Raw genomic sequence first — 12,932 nt, 5'->3', positions numbered from 1 at the left:
CGATGAGCTATGAAGCTCTTTTTCAGACGTCCAGCAGTGGTACCATCGTCCTTACCTGTCCGTTCTTGAGGCCCACGAGCAGCCCCTCTCTCCCCGCGGGGCCACCGATCACCTTGATGTACCGGATTAGTGACTCCATCACCCATTCACGCTCCTTCAGGCCGCCAAAAGTCAGGCACTGCAGCCGCTTCTCCTGGGAGTGATGAAGTACGGGGATGGGGGAGGGGCGGAGGGGTCAGGAGGTCATGGGGTCAAGCGCAGCCGCACCCTCTCCTGGTTCATGCGAGAAATGTTTTGATATAGACGTCAATGACTCTCTTTGATCATCAGCCTTCTTTACTTGGCCGGGTCAAGGCCCATTCATGTACATTAGCACGAATGGCTACGTGCGGTGCAAAAGAGGCTCAACATACATACATACATGTAGAGCCCCTGTTGTGTAGGGTTACGAAGAGGTTCAGGGTCAAATCAGGACATGGGTTCGTGCAGTAGTTCTTAACATTTTTTTAGTATGGTGGCCGCCCATCAAGACTGCTGTTTTTCGAAAACTGCTCCGGTCTCAATCAAAGTGAATGAGGTTACTTTAATGCATAGGTCTCTGTTAAAGTAAATGAGGTCAGTTAAAATTGTAGCTCTGAATACAGCCCCTTTAATATATAGGTCATTTCCTTTGCAGGTCAGTATTAGCACAGCAACTTTAAGTTGACTGGATAAATGCTGAGATTATCTGTAATTGGAATTATAATAACCTCGTGATGATTCAGGAAAGATTTGAGCATCGGTCAAGGTATGGTACAAGTGCCATTGCCCAAAATGACCTCTTCACATGTAGAAAATTAATGTATATTCAAAGTGTGTCATCGGTGTCACGTAGCAAGACAAAGACATTCCCATGAGGAACTCGTGCAGCTAGTATTGTGTTGGAGGATGGCCTCGGAGAACGGCATCCCAGAACTACTTCTGAAGGCACCCCAATAGGACCCTTTACCCACCTTTTATATATATTTCACGTCCTGAGAAAACGTTGTTATTGCTTGTAAAAAAAAACTAATTTAACGTGGCTATGGAGAAACGCGGCTCGGCCAGGGTTAATCATCATTGTCATCATCATCGTTATCATCATTACATTACCATAATTCATTGTCATCACAGCACCTGGCAGAGGATGATGTGTTTGGAGCAGACGACAAGCAGGTTGCAGTCGAAGCGCCGGCCGATCTTCTGTTTGACGCGGTACTGCATGTCGGCGGTGTCGTCCGACACCAGTTCATAGATGACGATCTTCTCCGGCAGCTGGATCGCGAGCCGGTGTTGGTAAATGGCGATCTTCTTCACCAGCTCCTTGCAGCGGATCCTCACTTCGATGCAATCCACGCCGGTGATGGTGAGTGTAACAAAACATTGGAAACGTGAACCCCCGCACTAAGCGATCGATGCAATGCACTCAAACGAAGGAGGCCGCAAAGTTGGACTTAATAACAGTACGAGATGAAACAAAGAGTGTGCGGTTGTTTTGCCACCTTTCTGCTCGGTGATGAGATGCTGCACAATGACATCGGTCATATTCTCGCGGAAGGCGTAACGGTCCTTGTAGAGGCCGTGCACCGTGCTGAACACCAACTGGAAGTACGACACCGTGCCATCCTGGCTGCCCAGCGCCTAACGAGTGGATGCACGAAATCATATATTTTTTAAAACATATATTTCGTATTTTATTGTGGACGTGACACGGCATTGCACAGCTCCCGACAGATGACGGGTCGTTTCTCCTCCCCAGCGGATGTTTGTACGTTCCAAGTGGTTACCCGCGGCGATTGCTTTTGGTTATGCAGGTTCCCCGAGGGGGTGGAGGAGGGTTACAGTCCCCTTACTGGGTTTGGCCAGGGGACATCATTGATGCCTGTCCCCTTGGTGGTATTATGCTTGGTTTTGTGCCTCGTGGTCCTTCGGTGAGTCATTTAAGGTGGGGGGGGGGGGTTTAATAGCCCCTTGCATCAGTACAGACACACACAAACAAATACCTACACCAAAGGACATAACCACACCAACCATGCACAACTATGCCAATAAACAACAATCCCCTATATAATCCTAACAGACTGTAAGGGCAAGTGCTCTTAGCGAGCACCTATGAAGGCCAACACGGCACACGAGGGAGTAGGTGGTTAGCACCACGCTCAACCACCTTTGTCTCCCTCGTGGTATTGTTTACACACCGCACCAGGTATTAATTTAAGGCTGCGTCAACCTCAAGGACGCCCAGGACTGGTTCAGGTAATTGTCACTGGTGTTGGTGGCCATGAGCGGGAATCAAACTTGAGTCGCCGGGTTCGTAACGCAGTGCGCTAACCGCTACAACAACAACCGCACACACATACAATACACACGTCACCCCCACTCCTCCGTCACTCACCACGTATTCCGAGTCGGGCTTGACGCGGCAGCTCCACACCCACGCCGGGTGCTCCCCGACGGGGCCGAGGGGCACGCCCTCGCGCGTGTACAGGTGTGCGCGGCCGCCTGAGCCGCACACCACCACGTACTCGCCCTTGGAGAAGTAGCTCACGCAGCACGGGTCGAAGCCCAGCGTGCGATCCTTGCCGATCTGCAGGGGGTGACATACATCATCGCCTCCGTCCACCGGTGCCGGTAGCAGCGTATATGTACGTATGTTGATCTTCTTTCGCACCGTACGTAGCCAACCGTGCTAATCGGACGTGCGAACATAACCACACCGAGCACGAGCATGGGCAGCAGCAGGCGAGTGATACCACTGGCTGAGAGGCGACACCATCCTCCCGAGACCGGCAGTCTCACCGGCCGTGCAAATTACAGGCTCGGTGACGAGCGCAAATAGAGAGAAAATGGTGGTGTGTGGTTGGTGGTGTGGTCAATGTAAGACAATCTTGTCGTGGTGTTGGTAGTGAACGTGACTCAAGTGGAAGTGTGTTGTGGTGGTGGTAGCGATGATAGCCATGCAAGGGTTAGGGGGTGTTGTGGTGGGTGTGATGGGATGTAGTGATAGGAGTGGTAATGACGTCGGCCTTCATAGGTGCTCGCTAACAGCATTTACCCCAACAGTCTGTGAAGGCTATATGGGAGATCGTTGTCTTTGTGGTAGTGTTGATGGGTGTGATAGTGGTTTAGTGGTAGTGCGTTTGGTGGTGGTGGGTGAGGTGGTAGTGGTCTGAGTGGTGACAGTGTGTGTGCATAGTTGTGGTAGGCGTGTTGGTGGTGGCAGTAGTGATATTTGTAGGCATGATAATGCAGAACTATTATACAGGGCTTTGGAGGCAGGGGTTCGTGAATCCTGCAAATTTCAGTTGCATTGAGATGCTACATTAATTGAAACTATTAATGTCATTGCCCACGGAATGACTTGCCACTGCACCACACGGTACCTGTTTGCCACTGAGCTGATAGAAGGACAGTTTCTGTCCCCAGTCCGATATCGCTAGCGTGTCGTGATGATCTTCCCTACGAGCAGCACACACCATAAAAACACATACAAAATTATAAATAGACCACACGTTGCCCGGACGGATGCCTCGGAATATCGCACCGGGGCCCTGCGCACCGTCTTCAACGGCCGACTGCAGCTGACCTTGGGGCAAACCAGGGTTATGGTGGACGCGCGCTGTTGAGCCCAACGTCGAACATCACGGTCTTCGAGACTGTGCTCAGCATTGCGGCGTGCTTAGGACAGGGTCATCTGGCGGCGTCTTGTTGGGACCGCGACGTTCCAGCCAGGGGCATGCGACTGACAATGACGGTTGTAACCTCGTTTGTATCATAGTTCCATAGTTCCATTTATTTGGTATAGCCCTGTGAGCCATTCGGCTCTTGAATGGGGTGCAACCGCAACAAACAACAAACAAAAACATGAACAAGAAAACATCTTAAAGTGATTATGTGACTGTGCAAACAGAAAATCTAGGAAACAAAAACATCAAAATATTCCTGAAATAGCACCGTACACCAACGCTGTGTGCAAAAATCCCAGTGGGATGCAAGTCAAACAAACAACAACAACAACCACAAGACAACTAAGATTTAGGCCGTCAGTCTAACTCCGTACTACAATAAACAAAAACATGGCCAAACCAAAAAAACGTTTTCGAAATCACCAAAATAAAAGCCATATATGCAATGTAACAGTGATCATAGGGACTGTGACCGAATTTTTTACAATAAACTACATAAATAAATTATAACACCAAACCCTAGAGCCATATTTTAGGCCACTGAATAGCAGCACTATCCAGGCTCTCAAACATTGTACAAGGATTGTACAAGGATCCCTCGTATAGCCTTAGCACAATGTTGAGACAAGTGCTGTTAGCGAGCACCTATGAACGCCGACAAGGCACACGAGGGGGTGGGTGGCCAGCACCACGCCCGGCCGCCTTTGTCTCCCCAGTGGCGATGTTTACACACCGCACCAGGTACTCATTTAAGTCTGATTTGACCTAGGCGAGGCCCAGGACCGGTTCAGTTAATCGTCACTGGTGTTGGCTGGGAATCGAACCTGGATCACTGGGTACATAGCGCAGCACGCTAACCGCTACACTACCACTACCCAAAAGACACCAGATATCTTTATCTAGTGTCTTATCTGGTGTCTCCTGGTATGGGCTCTCACCTGGCCACAAGTGAATGTCATCCCGCGACGCGACGTGTCGTGACCGGGCCTTGACATCGGCCTCGGACACAATCGACTGCCAGGCTCGGCCTACATCTCACCGCGATGGGCTCCAGCAGATGGACCAGACGGGGTGGCCCCCTGGCCTTTCAATCTTCACCTTCTCTTCGCCGTTCTTGTTGCGGATGCTGACGACGCCGTTGAACATCCCCAGAGCCAGGTACTGCCCGTCATTGGTCCAGCTATAAGACGTGGAGAGCCGAGAAGCGGGAAGCAGAGGATCGCAGCAGTCTTGGCATGACGGCGGTCATTCAAAACGTGGGGTTATATTGCGTTAAATGCAACCACATACTCAAGACAGGATGCAGAAATAGTGGGCACATGTATACATGGAAGTATATATACTTTTTATTGCAGGTGATGAGCACAGCATCTAAAGTACCAAACCGCCAAGCGCCCAGCAACAAGTGGCAATATTCAAGGTGTAATAGATAACAATGGTATGCATGTTTCAGTCAACCCCCCTCACGTGGAACCTACTTCTGATTTGATTTTATGTTTTTTCAACCAGTTTTATCCAAAATGTGCTAACAGTATCCTGCCATGAGACGAAATGTCACTTTGAATCCTAGTGCAACCCTTTGAGACAATGACCCATGTTACAGAACTACTCCTGAAGATTCCTTCAAGTGACCTCTGCTCCACTTTCCCACCTGCTCTTCCACTTACAGGAAAGTTCGCTGCGTGACAAACCAAAATTTTAATTCTCAAAAAGCTGGAATTTTTCCAAATTCCAATTTAATGTGATGCGCATTTCGTTCAGCAATTGATGGCCATTAAATTCTTGACACCTGAGTACCTGGTTTAATCACAGGTGGCTGACACCTGGATATGAACCAAGGGTCTCGGTGTTGGTGGCTCAGTGTTGTGACCTCTGATGCGCCCAACCACCTGCATGCATATTTTTTTCCGCAGCACGTGTTAAAACACACGTGTGTTTTACCGCAGCAGGCGTTACCTGCAGCACGTTATGCGGCTGGAAGCCTTGTGCTTCTGCACTGACTTCTGCTCTGGAGACCACAGCCCTGGCAAACATAGAACAGAAAGACAGCATTAGCATTCTATAAACAGACGGGTAACAATTCACGTGCAAAAAAAGCTCAGCCTCTATGCATTATGTAAAAAACATCAGCAACCCCATAAGAAGTGCCTTGTGGTCAGTCCTCTTGACTTAGGCCACTGTCAATATAAATTTGAGCAAATGTGATCGACAGGCAGCAGTGATATAGATGTAGAAATTGTCGACGGATTTCATTCTTATGGTTTTTCAAGCCTGCACTATTAGTCTGTTATGGCGGCCTTTTCTCATCATTTGCAAATTTGATTTAAAAAACCAACAACTATTTACACTATTTTCGTATCTTCCATATATGTACAGAAACTCATTATGCATTGATGTGGTGCATTATGGGTACCTCTGTCTCCACATAAAAATGTTTTAGTCCACCAGCCTATTGCTTTCCAGACCAATATTATCCCGCAGCATATGTTTAAGCAAGCAAACTCTCAAACGAATTCGACCTGGGTCTGATAAGCAGTCAAGCTTGTCAAATGCTTTTTTGTTGAATAGTGCTAAGTATGTTATACGGAGTGCTCTTACCAATAATGGGGGGTAGGGGTGGTGGAAAGGATTAAATTAACTCTAATGCACTCACCAAAGTCGCTAGAGGAACAGGAGGCCAACTGGTGGCTCACAGGGTTATAGGCCACACTCTGGATGACGTCATTGTGCCTGCCAAGACATGGGGTTGAGTAATGGGTCAACGGTCTATGTATTAATTCTGTCCTGCAAATCACTCATTTGCACACTCATCCAATCATCCACTCCGCCAAGCATTCTCTCATCCAGCCACCCATCTAATCATCCAATCACTCATTTACCCATTCACTCAATCATCACTCATCCGTTCATTTACTCTCCCACTCCATTCATCGACTGGAAAAAGGTAACGCATCTCAAGGGCATCAATCTCCCAATGTAGTAATTATTTCCTTATCAATGTATGTGGCTAGGTAGTGCAGAAAAAACTTATATTTTATCGAGCACTGAAAATAACATTTATTTGAAACACAGATGTGGTTGCATTCAAGGATCCATAAATCCAATTTACACTGCATTGTTTATCTGCCCAGAGATATTTTGTCTGGTACCTGACCCCGTTTGCATCCCAGGTCTCCCGTGACACAGACCAGTCTCAGTGAGCATGTATGCCCTTGTTAATTTAACAATACGAAAGTGACTTCCTGCTCAAATGATCCCTGAGGGTGGTACTCATCTCCAATTTTTAGCCCTGAGGCAGGGGTGGAAATTTCACATTTCTATGGCAGGGCTGAGTTTATCCATAGGACCTCCCCACAAAGTGGTGCTCAATTTATTGACCCCCAGATGGATGATGGGCAGAGTTAATGCCCAAACCGGATTTTAACTTCCGACTGTTAGCCAACCGCTGTGTCCCTGAACCACCTGGTATACTGTATATGCGAGTTGATATATAATTGCGACAAACCCATTTATGTACAGAGACCGTTTGTCCTGCGATGCACTTCAATGACACTCCACGTCCTCTCTTGCCAAACAGACTTTCATCTCAATAGGATCCCACCTGGTTTTTAAGTGCGTGCATGCGTGCATCACTGCTTCTGTATGCGAGTGCATATACATTTGTAAGCCTACAAATGTAATTGGTCTCAAGTCGCTCTAACGCGTTGTTATTTTTCCCGTGTCGGCAAAGTGTGCTGTTGCCAAGCGGCTCACGGGACGCTGCGTGTGCCCCCAGATGTTACAAGATAAGCGCATCACACGAAAACCCACGGTAAGCCCGTGTAAGCCAAGAAGCTTTAACCGGGCGTTTGAGTAAAAACCCCCAGTGCGAGGATCACTTTGCCTGCAGTTCACCCAGCGGACACATTGACTGATTCACTTGAATTACATGCTCACAGGCACTCGGCAACCTCCTCATCACTCTTCTATCGCTACCACCATGGTTACCTTTCCCGTGAACTTCACTCACTGTCTATGTTGAGGACTCGGTCTACCAAAATGACCGTTTGATCTCATCTGTACTGTGTTCAACAAAACTCTCCTCTTTCTGCTTCTTCCCTCACACCACTCCACTGTGGAATTCCCTCCCATTGTATCTCTTTCCAAGTCCATGTAATGACCTTGCTCAAGGCAAGACATGTACAAATTCTTATCAATTACCACTTTAATTTGTGCTGTTTGTTTCTGGTCGCTTGGTGTTTTGGGCCTTTGGGTCTGTGCTCAGCAACTGTGCTCTATAAGAAACCTCTTGCAATCACCCACCCATCTAACTATCAATTTTAGCACAGGGTCACAGTTTCAATTCCTGCTACTCCCTTCATAAGCATATGCGTGCATTTCATTGAATCGGAGAGATGTAACCATTACCCACTTAATACTGGCTCCTGCACACTCAATAAAAAAACAGTCCCTTTGTCAATCCACTACTGGATGAAGTCCTCCAACACCAACCCATAATATGTCCTTACGTGTATTTGAGGATCCCTTCAAGCTTGGACGTCCAAATGATGACGCTTTTGTCTGCTGAGCCAGAGGCAAAGCGTTTCCCTGTGCGAGAAACACAGGCGTCAATCTCCGCAAAGCAATCCTCACAATGTCGCCATCATACAAATTATATCAAAATCACATGTCATGATCATATCGTAATTATCACAGTTATATCATGAGTCAAACACATCAACATTCCAGTTATGCCGTCGTCATGATCATGTCATCATCACAATCACGTAATCATTATCAGAGCCACATCATCACAATGATGCCATCAGTATGTAATCATCTGAATCTTCCTCATCACTACAATCACACCATTGTCATCAGCTCACCATCCTTTGCATATGCCACGCAATATACTGTGTCTTTGTGTCCTTTCAGTGGCTGTATCAGCGTCCCATCCGAAGTGTCATAAACCTAGCACACGCATGCACCAAAACAAAAACATTTCTGCTGGAAAGCATTCGGAGAAGAAAAACATTTAAGCTGGGTCTGCAGCCTGCTTTGTCAACATCTGAGTGAGTGACTGTGCCACAAAGGAATAAATTGCCATAATCAGGATCATAACAACCAATCGTAGTTTGCAAATGTGCAAGTTGTGTAAAAATACGTCGCTAGTAATTCCTGAGCAGCCGTGTCTATCTCTAAGCAACATGCCAATGTGCCTGAAGGTTAAAGTTTTTAAATGTGGCACGGATCGGAAATGTGTACACTGCAAATAAGTATGGAAAATAAGTCCAGTAAAACCTCGTTATTTCGGTATTTGATCATTCGTAATTGGGGATAATTGGGCACGGCTGCGCTTTCAGCATATATACAGTATTAGTAATTCGCCATGAGCCGAATTGCGGTACCGAATGGTCCAATTTTTGCATACAAGTGAAAGTGACGCCGCTCCACGACCAAAACAATTACTCAGTCTAGTGGTGGCGCGCACGGTGAGCGTTAGTGTAGTGCTGGTTACTGATGGTAAGTGTTACTCTTTTTGGAAAATGTTTTTTTTAATGATTTGGATTTTTTTTTTTATATTGGGGCAGGAGGCACTGAGAAGTACCATTGTACATCATTCGGAATATTGGATAATTCTGCAAGGCCAGAGCCCCTTATGAGTATAATTAACAAGGGTTTACTGTATGGACAGTTGCATGCTTGCAATTATACTGTCAGACGGCGGAACACATGGATCAGAGAACAAATGCAAGCTGGAGACACCATATTTGCCGTTAAGAAAAGTGGGCTTGGGCAGGACACGTCTCCAGAAAGGGGTGATGGCCGGATGGGCAGAAATAACGACTGAGTGGCAGCCACAGAAGGGAATGCGCCCAAGATGATGTCGAATGTGGGGATGCCTCATACTCAGGTGCTCAGTGGATTGTTGCATCATGGGACCGTGAGGGATGGTGACGGCTTGAGGAGGCCTTCATCCAGCAGTGGACTGATCACGGCCGATGATCACGTGTCTTGCAATTGTATTGAGACTGTACTTTACTTCACAGACTGTGGAAACTAAACTCACCAGGACCTTGGTGCCTGCTGCCACGATCAGCTGTGTCCCATCTGGTTTGAACGCCAAATCATTTATGCTGAGGAAACAGGTGGTTTGTTAAAGGGAAGTAAAAGTCAACGAAAATACAGTCTGTTCTCCTGTAAAGCAGTCGTTACGTTCCTGAAGAACACCGCGTTATGAAAAATAATTTCGGGTAAAGCACAGTCCGCGATAACACGTGAGATGTGTACACAGGCTGAACAAAGACCGGAAGCACGTAGGAAGCATCTAGAAGCATCCAGCAGCATCCCAATGCCTTGAATTATATGATGGGACACCGAGGCAGCCGCACAACTGCTGATTCGCATCCGCTTTGAAAAATGTGTTCCCGAATACATTCATTGCATTATATCCAATTCGCGTTATGAAAACACGCGTTATAGGAGAATTAACTGTACATCTGATGGTGCTTATCTTATAGCTATATACCAAGGATGTTTTTTTTTCCTACGCTCTGATATGAGGATGAAGCTTGAACGGTGAGAAAGACAAAAAACCCCTTATGGTTTCGCAGCAGCAATTCGCCTTAGTTTTAACCTGATGGTGCAATTGGTGTAATGTCATTCGACGAAAAACACGCTCGGATGTCTGAGAGGGCGGTGCTAACATCTTGCGGAAGCAGATATCATCACAGAGCTACCTCCTTCAAGTGACCAAGTCCAAAAAGTAGGGGGCAGCAGTTTCCCACTTTCCCGGCTCTGCCACAGAGAGTCGTATCTTGATTTGAAGCTTTCGTGAACTGCAGGAATCCCATACCCTTTTTCGGTAAAGTCACGAAGGTATAAAGTAAAATAAAATCACGTTTCGGGCGCAACACAAGCCTTTGGCTTTCCCACCTGATGACGGACGCTTGTGTTGCGCCCGAAACGTCGTGATTTTATTTTATTTTATACCTACGTGACTTTACCGAAAGAACCAAAGAGTACAGAGTCGTGTTTGGCAAATGACAAGTCTTATATTTTAACCCTCGGAACTGTAATTTTAGGCAGTTTAAGTGCGTAACTAAATGTAACGTGATGGGTTCTTTGTACAGTCGTCGTTGAAGTGGCATATGCACCCTTCGTGTATAAAACGACCTAAACAAAATCGCTCTCAATACTCTCGATATCACTCAGCAGGTTTTGGCCTGGATAGTGCTTGGATGGGCACATACCGATTGCAAATCGGCTGCGACGGGCCAACATTGGTAGGGCAGCGGAGGTCAGTGCAGGAAGTTTTCGTTGTACTGTAGTTTAATCTCACGTCTATGCCCCCCCCACTCACCAGTGTGGTGAATTATGCTCAAACAACCCCCATGACCGGCACGCCGCGACCTGACCTTTGTCCAACAAGTGGAATGATATGTACGTACGTATGTTTAACTTCTTTCGCACCGTACGTAGCCCACCGTTCTAATCGGTGGTGCGGCGGGGGGTTGGGGGGGGGACAACACAACTTAACACAAAATCAGCTACTGTATAAACACATGATAAATGGCAGCACAGTCCCCACCACCACCACCGTGTTTTAAATCAAACGTGGGGTCCGTCTTCTAATCGAGTGTATGTGTGTGGGGTCAACAACTTTATTAACCCCTTGGCACCACTTTGTTTGAAGTCTTGCGCTCCAACGATGCGTTCTTTCGGTAAAGTCACGTAGGTATCATTATATTTTTCTACCTACTACGTGACTTTACCGAAAGAACCAAAGATTATGGATTCCTGCAGTCACGAAAGCTTCAAATCAAGATCGATGCGTTTCATACTCCGAATAACACGGGCATTAAAACGAAGGCTCCGTTGAGACGAAACGGTTGTTAGTGGGAATGCAAACAAACGTCGAGCAAAGTGAACGTCGAATGCGCTTTACATCTGCGTTTTGGAAAATGAATTTCATTCGAAACGTTCAAATACGCGGCCCCCAACGCGTTGAGTGTCGTGGTTACCATGGCAACCCGCACCGCGTTCGCGCTCTTAACTCTACACCCGGCGCGCCGCTTTACCGCTCTAAGCAACGATTACATTACAGCGATACATTACAGCGATGCATTACAACGACGCGTTACATGACCCTGGCAATATTACGCTCGAGGTTTAAATTAATCGTCAACATCTCTCTCCCACCCCTTCCCCACTCACCATTGCTCCGCTTTATCCTTGTCGTACGCTTTGTCGTTCCACGACGGGACGGCCCTCATGGTGACTTTTAATCTCTCCCGCACCCTTGGTTAATTGGCCCTTTTAACCGAGAAGTAAAAGTTTAATTTGTTAAATGTTTTTGTTGTTGTTGTTGTTGTCGTTTGTTACAAAGCTCTGCACCGACGTACGGCGTAACACTCGGCGCAATTCTAATCCCGTACAACGTACAGGGCGCCATGTCCAGCATCCGCGCTACCGATTGGTCGGGAACCGACCCCCGTCCCCCGCCCCCTTTTTTTCCCTGGAGCCAATCGGCAAGCGGCATCTTCAGCGCGTTGCTTATCCGCGCTACCAATTCGGCGAGGCGGGGCTTTCTCATTCTTGGGTTTCAACTGGGGAACTCTCAACGCTGTGCGGTGGCCTAAGAAGAAGACAGAATCGGCGACGTTTCGGGCAATAGCCCTTTCTTCGTTCTCCGTTGTGCAATTTAGGGACTTGTCGCCACAGTTATAGTCACCGATGCTCACCGCTGCAAAAATCTGACCTCTGGAAAGACATTTAAGGTGGCATCCCCACTCCGCGCTTATGAGTGCCATTGGTTTGGCTGTGATGCCAACACCCACAAAAACACACATCTCTAAATAACCACAAATTCAGTCTTTAATTCCCGAAAAGAAAAGGCTGCACGATTAACAAGTGAAAAGTTCGAAACGTATAGCTCGTGCCCTTTAAAGCAGTCAGAATCAGATCACCACTGGAGGAATCCGATGAGCGATAAAGCGATTTGTTTACAGATGTCCAGAATAGGTGTTAAGATGTTTGTTGTACGGAGTTAGACTGACGGCTTTAATCTAAGTTGTCTTGTGGTTGTTGTTGTTTGACTTGCATCCCACTGGGATTTTTGCACACAGCGTTGGCATACGGTGCTTTTCCTGGAAGTTTTTGCTGGAAAAAAAGCTTTATAGCTCATCGGATTCCAACTGCAGTATGAATAAATATTATTTGTGGCCAGGTCGCTTTGAAGAGAAGCTA

The 12,932-nt window shown here is 47.1% G+C and overlaps 1 protein-coding gene across 1 annotated transcript in view; it reads right to left on the bottom strand.

Moving 5' to 3' along the window:
* Positions 1-12,175, bottom strand: part of IFT122 (intraflagellar transport 122) — a 34,418-nt gene extending 22,243 nt beyond the window's left edge. Inside the window, exons 1-12 of the mRNA XM_032971333.2 lie at positions 11,901-12,175; positions 9,754-9,820; positions 8,570-8,654; positions 8,213-8,291; positions 6,358-6,434; positions 5,661-5,727; positions 4,744-4,884; positions 3,402-3,477; positions 2,414-2,605; positions 1,521-1,659; positions 1,156-1,358; positions 56-193 (exon numbers count right to left, since the gene is read on the bottom strand). Of these exons, the coding sequence (XP_032827224.2) occupies positions 56-193; positions 1,156-1,358; positions 1,521-1,659; positions 2,414-2,605; positions 3,402-3,477; positions 4,744-4,884; positions 5,661-5,727; positions 6,358-6,434; positions 8,213-8,291; positions 8,570-8,654; positions 9,754-9,820; positions 11,901-11,959 (1,323 nt within the window). The 5' untranslated portion in view covers positions 11,960-12,175. The remainder of the gene's footprint in view (positions 1-55; positions 194-1,155; positions 1,359-1,520; positions 1,660-2,413; positions 2,606-3,401; positions 3,478-4,743; positions 4,885-5,660; positions 5,728-6,357; positions 6,435-8,212; positions 8,292-8,569; positions 8,655-9,753; positions 9,821-11,900) is intronic.
* Positions 12,176-12,932: the final 757 nt, after the last annotated feature.

This window comes from Petromyzon marinus, chromosome 46 (assembly GCF_048934315.1).
Source record: "Petromyzon marinus isolate PM22_M1 ecotype Great Lakes invasive population chromosome 46, UKy_Petmar_22M1.pri1.0, whole genome shotgun sequence".
Taxonomy (NCBI): Eukaryota; Metazoa; Chordata; class Hyperoartia; order Petromyzontiformes; family Petromyzontidae; genus Petromyzon; species Petromyzon marinus.
Note: the sequence above shows the minus strand (reverse complement) of the source record. Positions and strands in the feature narration are given on the sequence as shown.